At 40.3% G+C, this 26,622-nt stretch overlaps 1 protein-coding gene across 6 annotated transcripts in view; it reads left to right on the top strand.

Annotated features, from left to right (window-relative positions):
• Nucleotides 1-26,622, top strand: part of NUMA1 (nuclear mitotic apparatus protein 1) — a 99,611-nt gene that overhangs the window by 54,797 nt on the left and 18,192 nt on the right. For 4 of the 6 annotated variants that reach the window (XM_037840513.1, XM_037840511.1, XM_037840512.1 and 1 more), the window contains exons 1-6: nt 4,230-4,383; nt 9,058-9,131; nt 15,814-15,899; nt 24,435-24,514; nt 25,529-25,611; nt 26,164-26,244. In XM_037840513.1, the coding sequence (XP_037696441.1) occupies nt 9,090-9,131; nt 15,814-15,899; nt 24,435-24,514; nt 25,529-25,611; nt 26,164-26,244 (372 nt within the window). In that variant the 5' untranslated portion in view covers nt 4,230-4,383; nt 9,058-9,089. Of the gene's footprint in view, nt 1-3,407; nt 3,598-4,229; nt 4,384-9,057; nt 9,132-15,813; nt 15,900-24,434; nt 24,515-25,528; nt 25,612-26,163; nt 26,245-26,622 lie in introns of those variants that run through there. The other 2 variants (XM_037840509.1, XM_037840510.1) reach the window with 1 other exon arrangement.

The following is a 26,622-nucleotide window of genomic DNA, read 5'->3' as shown; positions in this document are numbered from 1 at the left end:
TTTATTATTGAACAATTTCTGTGGGTCTAGAATCCTGGTGCAGCTTAGTTGGATGCCTCACTCTGGCTTAAAGTTTCTCAGGAGGTGCAGTCAAGCTTTCAGCTGGGGCTACAGTTTCATCTGAAGGCTTGAGTGGGTGTGGAAGGGAGATCTGCTGCTAAGCTCACTCACGTGCTTGTTGGTAGGGCTTGATCTCTCACCATGTGTCCCTCTCCATAAGGCTACCTGGTGACACAGCAGCTGGCTTCCCTGTGGTGAGCCAGCCAACAGAAAGTGATAGAGCACACCCCAGATGGAAGCCACAGTCTTTTTATAACCTAATTTTGGAAGTGACATTCTGTTACTTCTGTTCTATTCATTTTAAGATTGAGTTAAGTTCAGCCTGCACTCAAGGAAGGCATGAATGCCAGGAGGCGTGGATCAGTGGGGGACATCTCAGAGGCTGCCTACCACAAACACAGATACAGAGAGGCACACCATGAATGAAAAGTTCTATGAATCATTACTGTCTGAGCCCAACTGTGTAAATACCATGCAGATCAGGGCGGAGAGCACCTACCAGCATTCCACACGGCCCCCTCATCCCTTCAGTCCCTTCCACCACTCTCCTGACTTACCTTTTTTTGAATTTTATAAAAATGAAATCATACTATATGTACTTTTATACCCATTTCCTTCATTCATTATGTTTGTGAGATTTAACCATGTTTTTCATGTTACAGTAGTTCACTGTGCAGTATTTCACTAAATGAATATACCAGAATGTATTTCTTGGTTTTCTTGTTGATGGATATTGTGTTTTCCATTTTTAGCCATTATGAATAGTGTTGCTAGGACCATTCTTCACATCTTTGGTACCTATATATTTGCATTTCAATTGGGTATATAGTGAGGATTAGAACTGCTAGGCCTTGGGGTTTGTGAACAGCTCTAGTAAATACTTAGACTTTTCCTAAATGATTGTGTCAGTTTACATCCACACAAGGAATATAGGAGGTTTCTGCATCCTTTTTAGCCATTCTGGGGAATGTGTAGTAGTACTTCATTGTGGCTTTATTTGCATTTCCTTGATCATAATGAGGTGAGTTCCTTTATACTTACTTTTAAAGTAACTCTTAAGGCCTTTTGATCATTTTTCTACTAAGTTATCTTTTTCTTATGGATCTCTACAAGTTCTCTATTTAATCTGGATATGAGTGTTCTGTTGGTTTATGTATTGCAAATATCTTCTTCCAGTCTGGATTGCCTTTTCACTCTTTTAATGGTGACTATGGTGAACAAAAGTTTTAAATTTTAATGTATTCAAGTGTATTTGTATTTTCCTTTAGAGTTGGTGCTTATTGTGTCCTATTTAGGAAATCTTTGCCTGCTTCAAATTGATGAATATATTTTACTATCTTATCTTGCAGAAGTGCCACTTTTTAATCTTTAAATTAAGATGTATAATTCCTTTTTTTCCCCACTTACTGTAGGAGATAGGGGTGAAGATTAATTTTTTTCCTTTATGGATATGCAATTGACAACATTTATTGAAAATACTGTCCTTTATGTACTGCGGTATCATCTTTGTCATAAATCAAGTGACTGTAAAAGTCTGGGTCACTATTTTGTTCCAGTTTCTATTTGTTTTACCTTGCCCTAATTCTAAATCATCTTAATTACTGTAACTTTGTATCTAATAGTGTAAGTCCTCCAACATTTTTTACTTCAAGATTATTTTAGCTAATCTTGGCCTTCTGCATTCCATTAAAAAGTTAAAATTAGCTTATCACTTCACGCATACAAGCTACTGTGATTTTAATTGAGACTGGATTGAATGTATAGGTCAATTTGAAGATAACTGATATCTTTACAATATTTAGTTTTCCATCCATGAACATGGTATATTACTTCATTTATTTAGGCCTTCATTAATTTCAGTGACTTTTTTTTTTTTTTTTTTTTTTTTTGCAGCTTTCTGTGTAAAGGTCTTGTATACCATTTATCAGATTTATTTCTAGGTATCTGATATTTTCTGATGCCATTGTAAATTTACTTTTGTTTTCCTTTTAACTTTTAATTTTGACATGATTTCTAACCGACAGAAAAGTTGCAAAAGTAGAACAAAGAATTCTCATATGCCCTGTAACCAGATTTTCCAAATAATAGCATTTTACCATATTTGCTTTATCTCTTTCTTTCTCTCTCTTTAAATATGCATTTTTTTCTGAACTTTTTGAGAGTAAGTTGCAGATATTGTGCACCTTTACTAAAGGGAGTTTTCAGGAGTAATGAGTTAATACACGTTAGGTTAGTAGACTGGTGCCTGGCACGTAGTATGCTGTCAGTATGTATTAGCTGCCATTTATTATGCCCTCTTTCTCTCTAATTCTAACATGGTCCACATCATCTCTCCCCAAACCTGAGTCCCCACTTAATTTGATTCTGTGTATGGCCTCTCCATCCTTCCAGACATCACTTACACTTTCTTCTCCATTATAGTTCCTCCCCCTGCGTCCAGTTATTAATGTCTCTTCATGTGTCTCCACAATGTTTCATCATTCCCCATCTTTCTGTTCTCTCTTACCTCACCATCCTAGGTATCTTCGTCCCCTGTCACCTCTTTTGTGACAGCCCCTTAACTCATCTCGCTGCTGCTAGTCTCATTCATCTATATACCACAATAATCTTCTTCATGCACAGCTCTTGTACTACACTTCTTTGTTAAAAATGAAAAACAAACAACAAAATAACCTTTCAAACTTTTAGTTAATTCCTTGGTTTGAAGTTCAAAATTCTCCAACTCTGACCCCTACTCACCTTTCTAGCCTGTTCTCCCCTGCTTCCATACCTTGTCTCTGCTTTCCCTTTCTTCCCACAACTCTCCCCATTTCCATCTGGGGAAATTCTATCTATGTATTTCAAGATCCAAATTAAAATAATACTTCATTTTCTTAGTCCTGCTTTACCCACAACTGTTTAGAATTTTTCTCTATATATTTTTGTTGTAGTTATTACATGTTGTGAAATGTAATTTTTGAGTTACATTTTTCATCTCCATTGCAATTATAAGTTACCTCAGTGCAGATGCTGGGTCTAATTACATTTTTGTATACTCTCTACAGTGCCCTAAAGCAGTGCCTTGCACATAGTAGGTGCTCAGTAAATGTTTGTGGTATAAGTGTAAGATGAGGGGGTTCCAGTAAACTGTCTACTGGGTTTCTCTCAGACTTGGGTGAGGGTAGCTGTTCACTAGGTGGAAATGCTGTGGTTTTGCCTTCTGAGAGTCAGACATCTTTTCGCGTCTGTAGGAGAGGCAGACCCTGTAGGCTTGGTCAGCGGGTCCCAGTGCTTGTGTCCATTAAGGGCTCCAGTCAGTGCCTGCTGTACTCAGTACTGTGCTGTGGCCCCTCTGCCCTTCCCCACAGATGCTCAGCGGAACAGGGGATTAGGTTCTGGCAGCACAGCTGGGATTTTGGCGGCCATTCCACAGCCGACAATAGCACGCAGCCACCACCGGGACCGGACAGCGCAGGCCTGCGCTCCAGGGCCAGAATCTGGCTTCTTGTTTGGGGGAGGAGCGGTCACAGAGCACATCCTGGCCTTGCCACACAGAAGGTATGGGCTGGAGAGATTCCCTGGGGAATGGGCTTGGGGGTGGCCATGTCCCAGGGCAGGCAAGGCGCTTTGTATGCGAGCAGAGCAGCGTGTGAGCGTAAGGACCGGCCCCATTAAAGGGGCCTTCGTTTTGCCTGCTCTTCAAAGCCCCTGGTCCTGGGTCTTCCTCCCTGCCCTGCTCTCTGCTAAGATCAGCAGAGGCTGATCTTATTTATCATCAGGGCAGCCCTTGGCCTACCCTTGCAGTGCTGGCCAGAGAGATGGACAGGCAGACCATCACTGCTGATTTAAGCTCTGAGTGTCCGGGCGATTAACAGGTTTTCAGGCAAGCCACTGTGAGATGTGTTTTAGGTGTTTGTGTCACAGTTTGGCTTGGCTCTTGCTGCTGTTGCAGTTCAGGAATTTTGTCTGCTGGGTCGTGGCCCCCTCCCCTTGTAAATGCGTCTGATTCTCTTGTTTGTGGGCCAAGCCTTGGCGGCCCCGCTTCTCCAGAACACCCTCTCCCTCCTCACCCTGGCCGGCCCCCTCCCCTCGGAGCTCCCTGCTTCGCTGTCCTCTTAGATGGCGGAAGCTTGCTGTGCCTTTAAAGAAAGCAGACTCCTGGCTGTGACGCACTTCTGGCTGTCAGCCAGGAAGATCGCTCCTGCCAGGCTGACTGAGAAGAAAACCAACAACTTTTCTTTTGTGTATGGGGTTACTTTCCACTAGCCCCCCCTCCTCTCCTTTCAAGATTTAAATGCTAATGGCGGATTAAAACCTGTAGATACGGTTGGCTTTAGGAGTCTGGTAAGGCCCCCCCCCCCCCCCCCCCCGCACTGAGACTTTTTCTCGCTCACTCTTTCTCTGGGTTTTTGTTCAAACATGGACGAGGGGGTGGGGTGGATTCTCCCCCTTCACCTCCCATTCCTGCGCCATCCTTAAAGGGGAGGGAGAGGAGAGGGAGAGCACGTAAACATACTCAGAAACAGGCACTGGGAGCAAAGCTTGCCAACATCCGGGAGTTGGAGCCTTTCACAGCAAAGGGTTGCTTTCTTTTCCCCTTGTGTAGATGTCAGGGTGTTTTTGTTCGGAGGGGGAAAGTGTGTGTGCCTGCATGTTGAGCTGTAGAGACAGCTCAGGAGAGGGCTTCTCCATTGCTGCGTGAGGCCCTAGGTGTGTATGTGGTGGTGGGGAGCGAAAGGTTCATTTTTTTCAGCCGGTAGGGACCAGGGGCTGTGAAGAGAGCCGTGGGGGCAGGTGCTGATGAACTGTAGGAGTGGGCTTGGGGTGTGTGTGTGTGTGTGTAAAATACATGGCTGCAGGCCTCAGGTCTGATTCAGGTTTACAACCCTTTTGCCCACATCCTTCTGATCTGAACCCTACAGAGGCATGGGGGAAAGGGATAGATATCAGTAAGTTACTTTTGAAGAAACCAGGGAAATCCTGGTTTCCTCTGCAATCTCTTCCTTGTTTCTCTCTAGGGCCTTGGGGCTCTGGGCCAAACTCTAGGCTACAAAGAAGGGATGGTCTGTATAAAGAGGAGGAAGGTTGATCCCAGAGCTAGTTTCTTTAGGGGAACCAGGGAAAACATCCAGCAAACTGGTTTTGCCTCGGACCTCAGGGGTCCAGCTGGACCCTTTGGACTTGGACCAGACAGTTTACTCAGGACTCCCCAGGAGTTGAAAAGGATTGTGGTTTCCCCTGCTTGTCTTCTCTTGGAGCAGCTGGTCTTTTGACTTTTACCTTCCCCAAGCCCTTAGCCAAGTTATTTTCTATTCTGTTCTTACAGTGAGATAGCTTGGCCTTTTCTGGGCCCCTCTGGAGTAACGTACCAGGTGAGGACTGGGTGCTTGCTTGGCTGTTCCTCCTGACCTATCCCTCTCAGGTTTAGAGGGGGAGGAGCCCCAAGATCAGGATGTTCACTCTTTGGGTGTAAGTGTCCCTCAGATGGAGAAGTATCCCATTTAGAAATGGGTGCAGACTGTGGGATTCTTATGGCTTCAGGAAGGCAGGCTCTCAGGGTAAGTGATGGTAAATCTTGCCACTGAGCGTGGGCACAGATGGGACAGCCGTTTCCTTTATGAGCTGTGAGTCTGTGGGCCTTCAGAACCACTGGGTAGAGAGGGTTGGGGCCCAGGTGGAAGGATCCTTTGAGGTGTGAGCTTGTGTGAGCTTTGGGCCCTGAAATCTGAGGGTAGGAGCTGGCACCTAAGGGAATGTCAGGGCAGGCAGTGTCCATGAGCTGAGAGAGATCAGAACAATTTAGCAGCTCTCTAGGACCAAAGGTCACTTCAGTGTTATCTTGAGGTAGTGTTCAGGCAGGCAATAGTGGCTAAAGGCAGTCTCAAAAGGAGCTGGCACCCCAGATGGGGTGGGGTGAGGAGAGCAGTGCTGCCACAACTCAGGTTTGGTCTTCGGCTTATCATTTGGTCTGCCCCTAAAACTGAAGCTTCTTTCAGACCAGACCCCAGAGCTTAGCAGCCTGACCCTCCAGTCCTGTTCCTTCCGTCTGAGCAGGTGGTTTGCATTAGCTTCAGCCCTGGTAGGAAACTGTGGCTGGGGTTTAACTCTTTATGACCCAGGAGAATGGCTCAGTCCAGGTGGCTGTGTGTCTAGTGTGTGACTCTCCTTGTCCTGATAGATCTTCCCTGGAAACAGAAAGGGGTTTCTGTAAATGTGGGAGGTGGTCCTGATGTGGAAGAGTTACCTCATGTCAGTTTTGGAAAATGTAAAGAGGATATAAGGCCTTTAGTTTATAAGGAAGCTGCTTCTGTGATATGGCTCCTTCTTGAGCCCAGAAAAAATAGAAGGCATCTTACTAGCTCAGTGAAGCCTCTGTTTTGGATTCTGGGGGCATTTCTCTTTCTCAAAGAACCAGCTTGGTGGGAACTCTGAAGGTACCCTCAGAGGGCCTGCATTCTTCATCCTGGTATTTTGTTTGGTTGATTGTTGATTGCAGGTTGCAGGTGTAATTAATCAAGTTGGGGTGGCTCTCAGAGGATCCTTCTGTGAAATTGTTCCAGGCTATAATCGCGGGGATCTGTTTTTCCATCACCATCACCCAGTCTTTTGGGTGGGGCTGCCTCATATTTCAGGGGGAGGGTGGGGGGGGGAGGACGGTGCTCTGGCTGGGAGCCCTCGGGTTCCAAGCCAAGGCCTGCTTAAAGCTATAGTCCCAGTGCCGAGGACTAACTTTACCACTGGCTTCAATCATTCATTACCCAGACACTCGCCTGGGTGTCCCGTCACTGAGAAAGTGCATTTCTGTGGGCTTTGAGCCGACAAGGTCCTTCAGGAGTTCCTGGTGTTGAGTGTTGGATTTCTTCTGTTTCTGTGCCTGGGGAACACAGAAAAAGGCATTTTGGACTTGACACCACTTTTCCTGAGGGGTGGAACCAGTTTTAGTCAGGCTCTCCTGTGAGGATCTAAAGGGGATGTATGTTTTGCCTCTGAGGTGAAGGGAAGAGGTTGGTTAAACATTAGGTGATTTTTAGTTGCACAACTGTGGAATCTCCCAAAGCGGGCAAGATCTATCTCTGGTTGCAAATAAAATTTCTTACTGAAGTTTTGGACCTTGTCAAAAGGAGGGCACGTCTGATAAGCAGCGGAAGGATGGTGGGGTGGTGATCTGGGTTTTGTTTCCTTTGTTACTGAATATCTCAGAGACTTAAAAATATTTTCTTTAAAGACGCTGTTGCCCCCTTCACCACAAGGGTCAGGCTTGGTCCCTCTAGCTTCCAGATGGCCAGCCACCAGAAAAACTTTATTGCAGTGTAGTAGTTGAGGCCATCTGCCTTTATCCTTGCCTGGCCCCAAGGGCTAGGATAGGCCATGTTTGGTGAAAATCATCTAAATCCGAGGGACACATAAGCCCGTTACCTTTTCTCCCCTCCTGAGCGCTCCCTTAACTACTTAACTTGCGTTTATCGAAGCCCAGGTGAATTGACTTACTTCCAAGATGTTGGTATGATAGGTTAAATCAAGTTGGGTCTTGCAGAGTCAGGAAGCAATTTTAATTAGCTTTTAGTTATATTTAGCATTTAATTATTTTCTCCAATTATTTAGTGCTTCATAAATGTTTAATTTTACTCTACAGCCAGCTGTAAGCCCCTCAAAGGCAGGGACTGTGTGATTGTCTCCCATTTTCTGTAGCTTCCAGCATAGGATTAACATATATAGGCATGAAAGCAATACCTTTTTGGTTGGTCAATAATGAGAGTATACTTGGATAGGAGGGATCAAGAGATGATGGGGAGTGAATTATCAGATTTATGTATCTCTTTCCCCAACTGGCCAGCACATTTTTGGGCTAGAATGTGTTTTTCTTATTCCTAGCACCTTGCATACAATAGGTTCTTAGCAAAGGTTGGTTCCAGAGAACCCATACCTTGGATATGCTAATATGTGTGTATGTGTGTATGTGGGATTTATAGGTGATAAGCCTCTCCCCGGGTTATTCCTCCTTCTAGAGTAGTGACAGACTGCATACCTATGGAAGGAGGTGATGGGAGGGGCTGAGTGAGTTTCTCCATGGAGACTTGTGGGAATTTTGGGGCCTGCTAGGAGCTGCTGGGGAGTAGGGGTCTGTGGTTTCTTGGGCAGGTTGGCAGGCAGATGGCAGATTCCCTATGGGAAGGGAAATTGAGGCTAAGGATACCAGGACAAGCACCTATTGTTTCATTAAATGTCCCTTGGGATCTCCTCCAGAATTGGGCTTGGCCTCATCCAGAGACATTGGTTTGGATATACCCAATCCCCTACTGAGATATCCATGTCTTTGACATATCTGTGGAGATAGAAAAATCCAGAATTTGGAGAGGTTTCTGCAAGGACTTTGCTTATTGTAAATTAGGTAGAATTTGGGTACCTGCAGAAAGATCCAGAAATCAACCTTTCTGCTTAAGAACAGTGATCATTTATTGAATACCATGTGCCGGGCATTGCACTGTTTGCTTTATCTGTTATATCTTTAAGGATCACAATAACCTACAGAGTTTGCAAATCCTGTCTTGGGGGTGAAGAAACTGAGGCTAAAAGAGGTTATGTTACTTGTCTAAGGTTACATGACCATGGTCACTTCGAGTCAGCATTCAGACTCAGATCTGTCTGAAAAACCATGTTTACTCCATGTTTAAGGGTGCCGTGTCCCATAGGGCAGGGTTCAAGACCAATTTTAAATGTTGTGTTTTTTGTGGAACTGAATGATTGTGGGTGGAGCTTGTGGACATTGAATTAAATGCAGAATTCTTTACTGTCAGCTCTGACATAAGTTTTGTAGTAATTTTGGTGTTTACTAAAAATTTCTAAATTTGAAATTTCTAAAATTTCTAAAAATTCCCATGGTGCCTTGGTAGATTAGGTGCTGAGTAAAGAGTGATATGTTTAAGTGTTCAGAGCTGATAAGTGGAGCCATTTTCCCTCTCCTCCTTCATCATGGATATCTGATTGATTAACTGCTCTTCTTCATCTTTTGGGTTCCAGGTGTGTTGGGGTGACTGTCTGGCATCACCAAGATGACGCTCCACGCCACCCGGGCGGCTGCACTCCTCTCTTGGGTGAGTGGTCTTCCTCTCCTTTGTCTGCTCAGCTTCTCCAGGAAGCTTGGGAGGGAAGGGAGCAGAGTTTTCTAGGAGCCAGGGCTGTGTAAAATCTTCTCATCTCCAGACTAAGTAAATAAAGTTTTCCTTTGCTTTCCCCTTAGTTTTAACTGTTACTATTTCTGAAGATGTGGCTGCTGACAGTGATCCATGACTCTACTTATGTTGCTTAGAAGAGTGGCTTTTCTGAAGCATATATTCCCTTTTGTCCTTGGGAAGACCATAGGACTGCATGGAAAACCCATCTTCATCTGCTTCCTGTGCATTTTTCTGACTAAAAGGTTGTAGTTGACTGATAGCTACAGGGACTTTGGTCTCTAAAAGGCTTTTAATCCTAGGACAAGGTTCTCTTTGCTCTCTCTACCGTGTTTCTGTCTGCTTTGACTTGGTCCTATTGCCTTCTTGATCACTTCACCAAAATCCCCCTACTAGATCTTTCATATATTTTCTGCCAGAGACAATGGCAAATGAAAAAAATAATACAGAGTATTAGGTATTTAAAGCTACAGAGAAACAGAAGAGGCCAAGGAGTGTATTGTTGAATATGGGCCCTGGAGTCAGACAGCCCAGCTTAGAATCCCAGCTCTGGCCTATCTGTGTGACCCAGGGAAAGTTACTTAGCCTCTCAGCACCACATTTTAAAAAATGGGGGAGGATGATGATGATGATGATGATGATGTTGTAGATGATAATACCACCTCATGGGGTTATTATGAGGGTAATGGGATAATTTGTGTAAAAATACATCTGGCACACACATACTCAAAACCATTTAACACAGTATCTAAATAAATATTAGTTCTTGATACTTAAAATATAGCCTGGGAATGCTGATTGGCAACGGGTATTTTAGTAGTCACCCTGACTATTGATCAGTCAGGACTAATTGAAAAGCTATCTTTTATTTTTTTAATTAGAGAATATTTTAAAGGAAATGAATTTTTTTTTTACCAGTTGATTTTTATTTCACTTAATTTTGTTCTATTTTAATCCATTTTTCTTATTTTGCTGTGAATCATTTTGCTGAGTTCTGCAGAGTATCATGTCGTAGTCTCAGCACTTAATATGGTGGCAGATACAAGGAGATGAATTTTTAATTTCCAATTAGGGTGGGTTTAATAAGGCAGATTTTCTTAATAATGATCAAATCTCTAGTCAGGAAATAGGTGTTTAATGTTCAAAATGTACATTCTTAGTCTTCAGTTTCTGAAGTAGTTGTAGAGTTTTGAATGAATTTTTAAAGTATTTATTTTCATATTTATATTTTTAATATATTAGATTTCATTGTTTCATACCTATATTAGAAACTTTGTCTCTTCTTCCTCCTGTCTGCACCACCCCCCACCAAAAAAAAAAAAAAGGATGGCTGGGTTGGGGGAATCATGAGCTACATCTAAAGTACAACAGGGTTACTATGAATATTGGGAAATCCTTTAGCTACCTTGTTTTAAGTTGATATGGTTATTTATTTAGGTCCCAAGTTTGTTTTTATGGTGACTAATACCATTACACACAAAACTAGTTTCATTTAACAGCAAATACTTGTATACTTTTCTCAAAAATCACAATGAACTTTCACTAAAATCTTAAACTATAGTTACATAGAATTTCTCAATTTAAACAAAAATTGTTGCAGCTAAAGTGAATTTTATGAAACTAGAGCAGCATGAAATAATGCTTCTGTTATGCTAACGAGAAGAGTGGCATAGAAAACACACACATAGTAATTATAACTGATTTTTAAAAAATTGCATAAAGACTAGAAAGAGATATCTCAAAATGCTGGAAATGCATAAAATAATAGAATGAGTGGTGTTTTTGTTTGTTTTGCTTTCCAAATTTCCAGCAATTTCTAAGTTTTATGATGTAAAAATATTTTTTATTTTACTTAAAGTGTAGCTTGAAATTACTCTGTAACCAGAAGTTGTCATGAATAAATTGATACAGGGAATTTTGTGATTCAACAACCTTATATGCAGCTCTTGGGTTAGTTTGGTTCTCATGCTCATGTTTTATACACTGACTAGAGATGGAGAGCATATCTTGTTCCTCAATTTACAAATGATTTCTCATTTGAGAGCAAAATAATTCACAGGAAGAAAATATATATATATATTTTTTTATGTCCACAAAAGAAACTCTTACTAGATTGATCATTGGTGTAAGAGATAAATCCAGATTAAGTGGCTTTAAATCAGCTAATTGGTATGATTTTTCAGTCTTGTTAGTAAACAAGCATTCATATCTCTTGAATGTTTTACCTAGATTGCAGGTATAAAAGAGAGATGAGTTTTTGGATGCTTCAGTCTTGGCTGTCTCTTCAATATCAGCAGGTGAAAAAGGGATCTTGGCCTGGGGTTTTCAGAATCTTCCTGGAAAACTTACACTGGCTTGTCCTGATCAATTAGGTTGAGTACTTTTCAAAAGATGGTATAAATATATTATCTTTAAGACTTCAATGAGAGGTCGTATTTTATATTCCATACTTTTTTTTTTTTTTTTTTACTTTTAACATACTTTAATTTCAATCCATCTAGAAGTTGTTTTTAATAGAAAAGTATTTAACTGCAATAAATACTATCATCTTGGTAGTTGAATCATTGATTTCTTTTTATCTTGATTGTTCAGTGCATGCAGCTATTATAACTGCTAAGAAGTAGAAGTTTTGCTGGATCAACTTTATTATTTTAATTTTATTAACCTAGTAATAGTGCCTTGCATTTGCACTTTATATTTTTTAATGCGTTTTTGCATCCATACTCCCATTTGAGCCCACACTGTTCCTTTGAGGTAGATAAGATAGAAATTCCATCCATTTGACAAGTGAGAAAATAGGCACAGAGAGATGAAGCTGATAACAAAGATCCCAGCAAGTTAGTGGAGCATCTGGGCCTTAAATCCATGACTGGATTTTTTCCTAGCCCAGTACTTTTTTTTTTTTTTTTTTTTTTTTTAGTTTTTACTCTTTTTTTTTTTTTTTTTTTTTCATTTTTTCATTTTTATTGAGATTGTTCAGATACCATACAATTATCCAAAGATCCAAAGTGTACAATCACTTGCCCCTGGGTACCCTCATACAGCTGTGCATCCATCACACTTAATTTTTGTTCAATTTTTAGAAACTTTTCATTACTCTAGACGAGAAATAAAGTGAAAGATGAAAAAAGAAAAAAAGAAAAGGAAACTCTAATCCTCCCCTATCCCTAACCAACCCCCCTCAATTGTTGACTCCTAGTATTGATATAGTACATTTGTTATTGTTTATGAAAAAATGTTGAAATACTACTAACTGTAGTATATAGTTTGTAATAGGTATATAGTTCTTTCCTATATGCCCCTCTATTATTAATTTCTAATTGTATTGTCATACATTTGTTCTGGTTCATGAAGTGATTTCTAGTATTTGTACAGTTGATCATGGACATTGCTCACCATAAAGAATCAGACAATACCACCAATGTCAAGTGTCTAACATGCCTCTCCTATCCCCCCCTCTTTTCTGCATTTACCTTAGTATATCACCTTTGTTACATTAAAGGAAGCATAATACAATGATTCTATTAGTTACAGTCTCTAGTTTATGCTGATTGCATCCCTCCCCTAATGCCTCCCCATTTTTAACACCTTGCAAGGTTGACATTTGCTTGTTCTCCCTCGTAAAAGAACATATTTGTACATTTTATCACAATTGTTGAATACTCTAGATTTCACCAAGTTGCACAGTCCCAGTCATTATCTTTCCTCCTTTCTTGTGGTGTCTCACGTGCTCCCCATCTTCCTCTCTCAACCGTATTCATAGTTACCTTTGTTCAGTGTACTTACATTGTTGTGCTACCATCTCCCAAAATTGTGTTCCAAACCACACACTCCTGTCTTCTATCACCCTGTAGTGCTCCCTTTAGTATTTCCTGTAGGGCAGGTATCTTGTTCACAAAGTCTCTCATTGTCTGTTTGTCAGAAAATATTTTGAGCTCTCCCTCATATTTGAAGGACAGCTTTGCTGGATACAGGATTCTTGGTTGGTGGTTTTTCTCTTTCAGTATCTTAAACATATCACACCACTTCCTTCTTGCCTCCATGGTTTCTACTGAGAGATCCGCACATAGTCTTATTAAGCTTCCTTTGTATGTAATGGATTGCTTTTCTCTTGCTGCTTTCAGTATTCTCTCTTTGTCTTTGACATTTGATAATCTGATTATTAAGTGTCTTGGCGTAGGCCTATTCAGATCTCTTCTGTTTGGAGTACGCTGCGCTTCTTGGATCTGTAATTTTATGTCTTTCTTAAGAGATGGGAAATTTTCATTAATTATTTCCTCTATTATTGCTTCTGCCCCCTTTCCCCTCTCTTCTCCTTCTGGGACACCAATGATACGTACATTATTGTACTTTGTTTCATCTTTGAGTTCCCGGAGACGTTGCTCATATTTTTTCATTCTTTTCTCCATCTGCTCCTTTGTGTGTAGGCTTTCAGGTGTTTTGTTCTCCAGTTCCTGAGTGTTTTCTTCTGCCTCTTGAGATCTGCTGTTGTATGTTTCCATTGTGTCTTTCATCTCTTGTGTTGTGCCTTTCATTTCCATGGATTCTACCAGTAGGTTTTTTGAACTTTTGATTTCTGCCGTATACATGTCCAGTGCTTCCTTTACAGCCTCTATCTCTTTTGCAATATCTTCTCTAAACTTTTTGAATTGATTTAGCATTAGTTGTTTAAATTCCTGTATCTCAGTTGAAGTGTACGTTTGTTCCTTTGACTGGGCCATAACTTTGTTTTTCTTAGTGTAGGTTGTAATTTTCTGTTCTCTAGGCATGGTTTCCCTGTTTATCCAAATCAGGTTTTCCCAGACCAGAACAGAGGGAAGAAATATTCAGTATCTGGTTTCCCTGAGGGTGTGTCTTAGAAAATTGCTCCACCCTTTGATGCCTCGGGTCACTGTGCTTTTCTGCCCAGCAGGTGACGCCTGTTAGCCTATAATTCTTGCCTGGTGTGAGGAGGTGTCTAGCCCAGTACTTTTTAAAGAACATATTTATAAGCAACAGAATCTACTTGTTTGCACATAATCATCATGCTGAAGTTCTTAAAAATACCTTGTTTCTTAAGCAGGTTAAATCTCTTCCTCCTCCCTTAATCTTGCATATGTGTTTAAATAGTTTAGCAAACCTTTCCTTCCTTGGGTAATACAAAGGTAAGCTTCAGCCCAGGTTACTTCTGAACTTTAGTGCCCCTGGAATTCATTAAATTTTCCTGTAAAAGTAGACCATATATTTCTGTTGAATAACCGTGTACCTGATTTATTTGCATTTGGCGCTGGGTGAATTTTCTAGTGGTAAAGACTGATTTAGATGAAGGCCTGCCTGAAGCCAAAGAAGGGGAACAGGGCAGTTGAATCAAGGTTGTGAAGCTTTTCTTTCTTTGGGGTTCCTAACTTTTTTTTCCGTAGAAAAGTAGTAGGTTTACAGAAAAATCACGCAGAAAACATATACTATATACCCACCCACCATTTTTAACATTTTGCATTTTAACATTTGCATTATAATTAATGACAGACTTATAATTGCACTATTAACTATAGTTCATACTTTACATTAGAGTTTACTGTGTTGTACAGTCTTATGTGTTTTTTTTTAAATTTTTTATTCTAGTAATATATATACCACATAAAATTTCTCCTTTTAACCACATTCAGATATATAATTTGGTGGTAATTACATTTGCAGTGTTGTGCTACCATCACCACCATCCATTACCAAAACTTTTCCATCACTCTAAATAGAAATTCTGTATCAATTAAGGATTAATGCCCCATTCTGTACCCCCACCTGTGCCTCTTGTAACCTGTATTCTAGTTTCTGATTATGAATTTTCTTAATCTAATTATTTCATATCAGTGAGATCATACAATATTTGTTCTTTTGTGTCTGACTTATTTTACTCAACATGATGTCTTCAAGGTTCAGTTGAATTAGAACTGTGAAGTTTTTCTTTAGGGTTCCTCTTTTTTTCTCCTTTAATTAACTTGTTCCCCCAGGATATTCCTCTCAGTCAAAGTTGAAAAGAATTAGGATTGCATTTATAACAAGACTTTATGTGCATGTGTGAGTGTACAAATTTATGTAATTTTTAAATAGGTATTTCAAAATTCAAGAGATACAAAGCAGTATAAAAATTCAAGAGATACAAAGGGTTATAATGTAGATACTCAAGAGACACAAAGGATTATAATGTAAAACATCTTTCTTTTTCCCATCTCTGACTCTGGCCATCAAGTTTATCTCTCTAGAGATAACCAGTGGTACCAGTTTCTTGTATATCCTTCCAAATCATTTTATGCCTAATTATATTTAAAGTACTGGAACATCCTAGGAGAATTTAAGCCCTTGTTTAGTTTAAGCCAAAGGAAGGACTCTCTGATGGTAGCATTTCATGTGGCTGTTATTAGTTAACATTAATGGGATAAGTGGGTTACAGAAGCATTTCTTTGCTGAAACTAAAACTCCTAGAATCATTTGTTTCTTCATTCCAGTAGCTTACAACTGTAGGCACTCACAGTGAACAGAGAGTTGACAACATCTGGGAAAATGAGTGAACCACATTGCTCCTGGCCTTTATCATACATTTCACTAGGCTCTTCCCTTTGTCTCGCAGGTGAACAGTCTGCATGTGGCTGATCCTGTGGAAGCTGTGCTGCAGCTCCAGGACTGCAGCATCTTCATCAGGATCATTGACAGCATGTGAGTATGTGCCCATCACCCTCTCCAGCCTCAAGGGAACCAGAGCCTTTCCTTCAAAGCTGCATGCTGGGTTGGGGACTGTATTGCTCTCTTTCTTTGGTGACAGCTGTGGCCAGATAGCATGGGCAGGATTGGGATGTCATAACCCAATGTGGAACACCCAGAGGCAAGAACACACTGACCTCTTCCTCCAGTCACTGTGCCTTTGGCTGTGGCAGAGGTTGCATTCTGTCCCATCTTGCAACTTCCTTACCCCTTCACAGAAGAGCCTCCTAGTCTCTGTGTTTTCACACTTTACCGAGAGCTTGCTCTAGGGTGGTTCCCTATCCTCCTTCCTCAACAGGAGGGAATGTTCTACAACCCTCTGTTCTTGACTCATCACTATCTCACAAGCCCTTCTTGCAACCTCGGGGGCTAGGAGGAGGAAGAGGGAGCTCTTACACTCAAGGGAAATAAGAAACATGTAGAATAGAAATCTCATCACTAACTGGTTAGCACAGCACAGATATACCCCTTTCTAAGCCATTATAACATTTCTGGTGTGAGGGTTTTGTTTTGTTTTGTTTTTTTTACATTTTTTGTGAAATACAACATATATACAGAAAAGTGGTAAGTTTCAAAGTACAATTTAATAAGTAGTTATAGAGCAAATTTCAAAGAATGTTGTGGGTTACAGTTCCACAATTTCAATTATTTCCTTCTAGCTATTCTAGTACCCTAGAAACTAAAAAAATATATTTATATAAAGATTCAGTATTCATAATCCTTTGTTAAGTCCTGTCTTGTCTCTCTGTTGCTACCTCTCTGTTGCTACCTCTCTCATTTGATCACTTTCTTAAACTGGACCACTCTAACTTGTTCATACTGAAAAGGGTTGTCAACATTATGGTGAAGAGGGATGCATCTAGTTGATATTCTTGGAGAGGCTGTTCCCTCTGGTTTTGGGGACTTTTTTGGCATAGGAACTCTCTGGAGGATTTAAGTGTCTGAAAAGTAAATGTAGTGAGTGAAACTTTTATAGAGTCTCAGATAGGGACCTAGGTAATCTTTAGTATTTTTGGGACTACTGTTGGTTAGGGCTTGGCATACTGTGGGCATTTGGAATATCTAGCTGGAGCTTGTATAAGAGTAACCTCCAGGATAGCCTCTCAACTCTGTTTGAAATCTCTTAGCCACTAAAACCTTGTTTTGTTACCTTTTCCCCCTTTTGGTCAAAAAGGCATTCCCAATCCCTCAATGCCAGGGCCAGGCTCATTCCTGGGGGTTGTGTCCCATGTCTCCAGGTAGAGATTCACTCCCCTGGGAGTCATGTGCCACTTAGAGGAGAGAGTAATGAATTTATTTGCAGAGTTTGGCTTAGAGAGAGAGGCCACATCTGAGCAACAAACAAGGTTCTCTGGAGGTTACTCTTAGGCATAATTATAGGTAGGCTTAGCCTCCCCTTGACAGCTTTAAGTTTCACAAGAGCAAGCCTCAAGATTGAGGGCTTGATTGTAAAGTAGGGGTTCTTAATTTCACATAGCATATATTCTGTCTAGGATAAACAATCAATATCTCACATTATCTTCACTTAGTTGTACAATCATCATTCTCAATTTTAAACAATTATCATAACCCCAAATACCCCAAAGCTCTTATCAGCCCCCAATTATTTATCCTTAGTATTAGTTTGGTACTGATAAGGCATTCCTATTAAATATAGTCTATAATATTCAATAGGTAGTTTTTCCCATATACCACTCTGTGTACCAGCGTCATACCTTAGAAGTAGATCATACAAGCACTTATTTCTATTTGTAGTGCTAATCTGTGGGATAGATGCCTTTAAACAACACCTTTCAGTCATGTTAGCCTTCAATGCAGCACTGATACTTATAATTCCATTAATGAAGAATCATCACCCCTGTACATTCCCATACCTTTAAGTTCATCCTCATTAACATGTCTGTACATATTAGGTAATCATATCCCCTTCACTAGCTTCTATCTCTAGGTCCCCTATATTCTACATTATAAGACAATGATTTTACATTGTTCAGGGAGTTCATATTAGTGCTAACATACAATATCTCTTCTTTTGTGTCTGACTTATTTCACTCAGCATTATGTCTTCAAGGTTAACCATGTTGCCATATATTTTAGGACCTCGTCCCTTCTTACTGCCGCGTAGTATTCCATTGTATGTATATACCACATCTTGTTTATCCACTCATTTGTTGAAGGATACATGGATTGTTTCCATCTTTTGGCAATTGTGAACAATGCTGCTATGAACATCGGTGTGCAAATGTTCGGGTCACTGCTTTCAGATCTTCGGGGTATATGCCGATAAAGTTGAATTGCCGGATTGTAGGGTAACTCGATAACTAGTTTTCTAAGAAACCACCAAACTGTCTTCCACAGCAGTACCATTATACATTCCACCAGCAATGATTAAGAGTTCCAATTTCTCCACATCCTCTCCAGCATTTATAGTTTCCTGTTTGTTTAATGGCATCCGTTCTTATTGGTGTGAGATGATATCTCTTTTTGGTTTTGATTTGCATTTCCCTAATAGCTAGTGAAGATGAACATTTTTTCATGTGTTTTTTACCCATTTGCATTTCCTCTTCAGAAAAATGTCTTTTCATGTATTTTGCCCATTTTATAACTGGGCTGTTTGTACTATTGTCATTGGGTTGTAGGGTTTCTTTATATATGCTGGATATCAGTCTCTTATCAGATACATGGTTTCCAAATATTTGCTCCCATTAAGTTGGCTGCCTCTTCACCTTTTTGACAAATTCCTTTGAGGTACAGAAGCTTTTGATTTTGAGGAGTTCCCATTTATCTATTTTTTCTTCTTGTTGCTTTTGCTTTGGGTGTGAGGTCTAAGAAGTTACCTCCTATTACTAGGTCTTGAAGATGTTTCCCCATATTATCTTCTAGGAGTTCTATGGTACTGCCTCTTATATTAAGGCCTTTGATCCACTTTGAGTTGATTTTTGTATAGCATGTGAGGTAGGACTCCTCTTTGATTCTTTTTGGATACAGGTAATATCCAGTTCTCCCAGCCCAATTTGTTGAAGAGATTGTTCTGTCCCAGTTCAGTGGATTTGGGGGTCTTATCAAAAATCAGTTGACCATAGATCTCGGGTTCTATTTCCGAACTCTTGATTAGATTCCAATGATCAATATGTCTATCTTTGTGCCAGTACCATGCTGTTTTGACCACTGTGGCTTTATAATAGGTTTTAAAGTCTAGAAGTGTAAGTCCTCCCACTTTGCCAAAAAAAAATTCTAAAAAAGAAGAACAATTTGAGGTCCCTTTCCCTTCCAAATAAATTTGATAACTAGCTTTTCCAAGTCTGCAAAATGGGTTGGAATTTTGATTGGAATTGCATTGAATCTGTAGATCAGTTTGGGTAGAATTGACATCTTAAGGACATTTAGCCTTCCTATCCATGAACATGGAATATCCTTCCACCTCTTTAGGTCCTCTTTGATTTCTTTTAGTAAAATTTTGTAATTTGTAGGGGTCTTTTACATTCTTGGTTAAGTTTATTCCTAAGTACTTGATTTTTTTTAGTTGCTAGTGTGAATGGAATTTTTTTCTTGATTGCCCCTTCAGTTAGGTCATTACTAGGGTATAGGAATAAGGTCATTACTAGGGTATAGGAATATTACTGACTTTTAGCATTAATCTTGTATCCTGCCACTCTGCTGAATTTATTAGCTCAAGTAGCTTTGTCATCAATTTCTCAGGATTTTCCAAATGTACAATCATATCAGCTGCAAATAATGGCAGTTTTACTTCCTCCTTTCCAATTTGGATGCCTTTTATTTCTTTGTCTTGTCTGATTGCTCTGGCTAGAACTTCTAGCATATTGTTGAGTAATAGTGGTGACAGCTGGCATCCTTGCCTTGTTCCAGATCTTGGTAGGCTTTCAGTCTCTCACCATTGAGTACTATGCTGGCTGTAGGTCTTTATTCTATTTCATATATGCCCTTTATCATATTGAGGAAGTTTCCTTCAATTTCTACTTTTTGAAGTGTTTTTATCAGAAAAGGATACTGAATTTTCTCAAATGCTTTTTAAGCATCAATCGAGATGATCATGTGATTTTTCCCTTTCATTTTGTTAATGTGTTGAATTACATTGATTTTCTTACGTTGAACCACACTTTCATGCCTGGAATGAACCCCACTTGGTTGTGGTATATGATTCTTTTAATGTGCCTTTGGATTTGATTTGCAGGTATTTTGTTGAGAATTTTTGCATCTGTATTCATCAAGGAGATTGGCCTGTAGTTTTTCTTTCTTGTATCTTTATCTGGTTTTGGTATTAGAGTGATGTTAGCTCCATAAAATGAGTTAGGAAGTGTTCCTTTTTCTTCAGTTTCTTGAAAGAGTTTGAGCAGAAGTAGTGTCAGTTCTTTTTGGAAAGTTTGGTGATATTCCCTTGTGAAGCCATCTGGCCCTAGGCTTTTATTTCTAGGAAGATTTTTTTTTAATTTGAGAATTTTTTTTTTTTTAATTAGAGAAGATATGGCATTACAGAACAATTATGCATAAAATATAAGATTCCCTTACACCACCCCACCATCAACACTGTACATTGGTGTGGTACATTTGTTACAATTGAGAATAGCAAAAAAATTTATGTAATTGTACTATTAAAGTCCATGGATTAACATAGAGTTCACTGTTCATGTAGTGTAGTTCTGTGGATTTTTAAACAATGTTTATTCTATTTCCATATATAGAAACCAACATTTTCCCTTTTAATCATATTCAGCTTTCAGTGCTGTTAATTGGATTCACAATGTTTTGCTACCAGTTTTTGATGACTGATTGGATCTCTTTACTTGTGATTAGTTTGTTGAGGTCTTCTTTATCTTCTAGGGTCATTCTAGGTTGTTCATGTGTTTCCAGGAAATTATCCGTTTCCTCTCAGTTGTCTAATTTGTTGGCATACAGTTGTTCATAGTATCCTCTTAGGATTTTTTTTTAATTACTTCATGATCCACAGTAACGTCCCCCCTTTCATTTCTAATATTGTTTATTTGAGTCTTCTCTCTTTTTTACTTTGTCAGTTTATCTAAGGGTTTGTCAATCTTGTTTATCTTCTCAAAGAACCAACTTTTGGTTTTATTTATTTTCTCTATTGCTTTTTTGTTCTCCAGATCATTTATTTCTGCTTTAATCTTTGCTATTTCTTTTTGTCTACTTGCTTTAGGGTTAGTTTGCTGATCATTTTCTAGCTTCCTCCATTGTTCTTTTAGGTCTTCGGTTTTAACTTTTTCTTCCTTTTTAATGTATGCATTTAGAGCTATAAATTTCCCTCTCAGCACTGCAGCCCATAGGTTTTGATATGTTGTGTTCTCGTTTTCATTCGTCTCTATATATTTACTGATTTCTCTTGCAATTTCTTCTTTGACCCACTGATTGGTTAGGACTGTATTGTTTAACCTCCACATATTTGTGAATGTTCTGGTTCTTTGGTGTTTTATTGATTTCTAGTTGTATTCATTATGGTCAGAGAATGTGCTTTGAATAATTTCAATCTTTTTAAATTTATTGAGACTTGTTTGGTGCCCCGGCATATGATCTATCCTTGCGAATGTTCCATGAGCACTACAGAAGAAGGTATACCCTGGTGCTTTGGGATGTAATGATCTATATATGTCTGTTAAGTCTAATTCATTATCACATTGTTTAGGTTCTCAGTTTCCTTATTGGTCCTCTGTCTAGTTGTTATCTATAGAAGAGAGTGGTGTATTGGTCTCCCACTATTATTGTAGAAACACCTGTTGCTCCCTTCGGTTTAGCCAATGTTTGTCTCATGTACTTTGGAGCTCCTTGATTGGGTACATAAACATTTATGTGTTATTTTTTCTTGGTGAATTGTCCCTTTTATTAATACATAGTTTTCTTTATTGCCTTTTATGACATCTTTGCATTTAAAGTCTGTTTTGTCTGATATTAGTATAGCTACCCCTGCTCTCTTTTTTTTTGAAATGCGATTTTGTTGAGATATATTCACATACCATACAATCATCCAAAGTGTACAATCTGTTGTTCACAGTATCATCATATAGTTGTGCATTCATCACTACAATCAATTTTTGAACATATTCATTACTCCAAAAAATAAAAATAAAAAGTAAAAAAGAACACCCAAAACATCTCTTCCCTCCCCCCCATTATTCATTTAATTTTTGTCCCCATTTTTCAACTTATCTGTCTGTACACTGGATCAAGGGAGTGTGAGCCACAAGGTTTTCACAATCACATAATCACGCCATATAAGCTATATAGTTATATGATCGTCTTCAAGTATCAAGGATACTGGATTGCAGTTCAACAGTTTCAGGTATTTCCTTCTAGCTATTGTAATACACTAAAAACTAAAAAGGGATATCTATATAATGCATAAGAATAATCTCCAGAATGACCTCTCAACTCCATTTGAAATCTCTCAGCCACTGAAACTTTGTTTCATTTCTCTTCCCCATTTTGGTCAAGTAGGCTTACTCAATCCCACCATGCTGGGTTCAGACTCATTCCTGGAAGTCATATCCCATGTTGCCATGGAGATTTACACCCCTGGGATTCATGTCCCACGTAGTGGGGAGGGCTGTAAGTCTACCTGCAGAGTTGGTTTAGAAAGAGAGACCACATCTGAGCAACAAAAGAGGTTCTCTGGGGGTGACACTTAGGCAAAATTATAAGTAGGCCTAACTTCTCCTGTGCAGTAACGAGCTTCATGAAGGCAAGCCCCAAGGTCGAGGGCTCAGCCTTCTAAATTGGTAGTCCTCAGTGCTTGTAAGAATATCAGGAATTCCCCACATGGAGAAGTTTATTATTTCCACGTTTTCCCCCAGTCCCTCAAGGGGGCTTTGTAAATGCTGTTTTCTTCTCTGCACAAATTACCCTGGGATGTTTTGGAGCTTCACAGTAACCTGTACAAACCAACCAGATGTCACTTCCTGTTCAAGGTTCCATGTAATTATGCTGTTTGAATAAACTGACCATACAAGTTAAATTATTTAGTGTGCTACAGAAAATAAAGATTTTGCAGAGAGCAGTCACTTTTAAAGAGTGCGGTTATATCCAGGAGTGCTACAGGAATTCTTGAGAAGGAGAATGGAAGTTTGACTAGCATTAGTTATGGATGTCTTCCTAATAGAGATAAGACTTGAATGTAATATTGTAGGATGGGCTGGATTTCTCCAGGACCAGCATTTTCCAAAGCATGTTCCGTGGAACTTTACTTACACCAGGGACGTAGTGGGGAAAAAGAGGTGCTGTGGTTAAATAGGTTTAGAAAATAATGCATATTATGACTTCTTTAGAAAATGTTCAATTGGTTTAACCCAGCATTTCTCAAATGATTAATCTGAGAACCCTCTTTGTTTTATCTAATGGACTACATTTAGCTAAGTACTGCTCTAGGCTGAGGGAAGGAGTCACAGCATTCCAGATTGTGTGTGCCTGGGAAAGATGGCTTATTTGGGAGACCATGAGGAAATAAGCACCCCTTTAAGACTTTGTAGGAGTTCCTAATCAAGATCAGCCAACCAGAATGCCTCTTGTGGAGTTCAGCTTGGAAGAAGCCTTTGTAATGATGTGGGAGCTGTGGGGAGGTAAACTTTGGTCTTGGTTGGGATGCCTCTTATTCTTCACAGGATGACTCTGGCACTGGAAGTTTCCAGGGCCTGCCGTGCCCTCCAGAAAGTCGGCTGAAATCTGGAGATCCGGGTTCTGAGGACCAGGAGGCCCTTTAGCTATTATTACCAGCTGAAGCCTAGATAAGGAAGTCGGCTCTGCTTGGTAGCTTTCTAACTTAAAGTGAAGATACTCATCTCTGAAAAGGAAACTTGACAGCTGGAGCATCCAGCAGCCAGGTCCCTGGGCTGTGTGAGAGCTCCCCCTGCTGTCTCCCTCCCTGTGTTGCTCTCTGCACTTGGCTTGCCCTTCTAGTTAAGCTCCCTCAGCAGTTCCTGACTAAGAATGATTGCCCCTTGGCTTGGCCTCTAGGAAGCTTTAGCCATCTCAGCCTTCAGCCTCCTGTGTGTTGAACTTGGCCCTATCACTTCAGAGCCGTGTTCCCTCCTGTTCATTCAGTCCTTGAACCGGTGTTTCTTTCCTGTAGTCCTCTCTCACCCTCAACTATCCATGTTTTCCAGGCTTCCTGGGCTTTTATAGTTGAGCCATTCCAGACTATTTGACCTAGCTTCCCATTCATCTGCGCCACCACTATCTCTTTTTGGCCCTCTTCCCCCAGATCTTTTTCATATTCACAAATAGGATGGCAGAGTGCAGTCTTTTCCAGAAGGACCTCATGCCTTAAGTCCTTACTTCTCACCCTCTACACAATCCAATCTGAATAGATGATATCTTGGTATCTTCTCCCTGCCTCCAGGATCTGGCTCTTTCTCTCTAAATCCAGTGTCGACTGAGCCCTGAGGAAGGAGGAGGTAGTATGTAAAGCAGCAGCAAAGAGGGAAGGATTGCTAAATAATCTTTTTCTAATTCTTGCTCTGTTTCTAGCCTTGGCACTGAAGAAGGGCAGCAAATCCTGCAACAGCCAGTGCCAGAGAGACTGGATTTTGTGTGCAGTTTTCTGCAGAGTAAGCACCTTTCTTATCTCTCTGGGAAGGGTCTGCTTCCTCAGTTCCTGGGACTGGAGTCCAGAGGAGTAGAGGAGAAAAGAGGTTCAGGGCTCCCGATTCTTTAGCATAGAGATGACGACAACTGGGTCTGGTGATTCCTACACCAGACAGGTAGAGCCATAGGGTCTGTTTTTGAGACTCATCACCTTACACTCCCATTCTCCCCACTGTTAGGAGTTAGAGGAGATGGAAGGCTCCGTAGTACCCTCTTTCCCTTGGGGGAAAAAAAATATTCCCCAGATAATTTTGAATTAATGCTTAGGTGATAGGACAGAGACAGATTTAGGCTGAGATTTTGGCACTTCTGTGTGACCTTTCTGGACATAGGTTCCCTGTCCATAAAGTAGAAATAATAATTGTTCTTAAGGTTATTGGGTGGATTAAATAAGAACACATGCAAAGCTTCTAGCACAGTTCTTGTCAGCTCCCTTGTACAGCCTTGGGCCATGGAGTCCTCATCTTTAACATAGGTTGCTACCTGTCATCTCCACTTCAAGAGAATTATAGGAAAGGTGATAATATCCTTAGATAAAGCAAGGTGTTAGTAACTGGGTCAAGGCCCTAGGGTGGCATGAGAGCCAGGTATGCCCCAATTTCCTTCTCTGACTCAGCTGTAGACCCTAGTTGGAACAGGACTGGAGAGTGAGTTGCAGTTTTTTGCCTGCTTCTGTATGGTGCTTAGTGGGTGCTGTGAGTGGGTGGGTGAGTACAATGCCATAACTCAGTTGCTGTGAATTCCCAGCCTGCTTTTTTCTTGAACTTTCCCCGTAGCCCTTGGACTGAACTAGGATAGACCTGACTTCAGATGGGAAAGTGTATGTGAGGGGAAAGAAGACATAGGAACATGGAGCCCAACATGTCATAGCCTCACCAGAGACAGCGATTCTTGTTTTTAGACTCCCAGGCATTCTGATAATCTTGGGGAAGGTCTCCTGGAAGCTCACCCTGTTTTCCACATTGTTGCTATTGCAGAAAATCGAAAACATCCCTCTTCACCGAGATGCCCAGTATCTGTGCAGAAGCTGATGGAGGGGTCAGAGCTGGAACTGGCCAAGGTACCTGTGGAACACCAGACTGGCGGGAGCATGAGGGTGGTACCTGAGGGACCTGCAGGGCCTTTGTTCAATCTAGGGGAAGTTCATGGGTGCTTTATTTCTGGGGCTCTTAGAGATTGGAAGTAGGGCTGATAGGCACCTGCCTGAAGCAGAGGCTAATTCAGCTCAAGAAGTCGAGGAGCCACAGCCTTATGACAGAAAAGTTTATTAGACCATTACTTGGGGCCTTGATGGACACCTGGCAGGAATCAGGCTTCACCCTGGCTATCATCATATTTTTCTTTTGATCTCAGTTTCTTCATTCCTTCTGCTTTTTCTGGGTGCTGGTCTATAGAGGGTGCCTAAGCTTCATACCCAAGATTCCATGAGTACAGGAATGTAGCCAGGCTGGTGTCCTAACACCCAGCTTTATGCACAGTGGACATTGGGTCGTCAATAAAGTGTTCCCTGGTGTTGTTAAGGGCAGTGGCCTGAGTCCCCAGAACAGCCCAAGGGGGAGCTCTGAGAAGAGAAACAGCCCCACTCAGTGACTGCCTCCTGTTTGGCTTCTAGATGACCATGCTGCTGTTGTACCACTCTACCATGAGCTCCAAAAGCCCCAGGGACTGGGACCAATTTGAATATAAGATTCAGGTAAGCCCTTGGGCCTGCACCCTATGCTTTCCTCACTTCATTTGTTTCTTTTTAGGCACATATATTGTTTAAATTTAAATTTAAATAAAAAGAAAGCATATATTGTTTTTTCTAAATGATTATAGTAATCACAGCTGTTTATTATAGAAAATCTGGAAATAATTGAAATAACAGTTGGCAATAATCTCATTTCCAAGATAAGTGCTAATTTTTTAAAGGATATACTTCCAAGTCCTTTTTATAAGCATGTGTTTAATGGTACCCCTTAACTGTACTATGTATTTGAATATTACATAGAAATTGTTCAGTCTTCATGTGTTCCCAAATGTATACATGCACATGTATGTGTATATGTGCATGCATAATTTTTTTACACAA

Source organism: Choloepus didactylus, chromosome 6 (assembly GCF_015220235.1).
Source record: "Choloepus didactylus isolate mChoDid1 chromosome 6, mChoDid1.pri, whole genome shotgun sequence".
Taxonomy (NCBI): Eukaryota; Metazoa; Chordata; class Mammalia; order Pilosa; family Megalonychidae; genus Choloepus; species Choloepus didactylus.
Note: the sequence above shows the minus strand (reverse complement) of the source record. Positions and strands in the feature narration are given on the sequence as shown.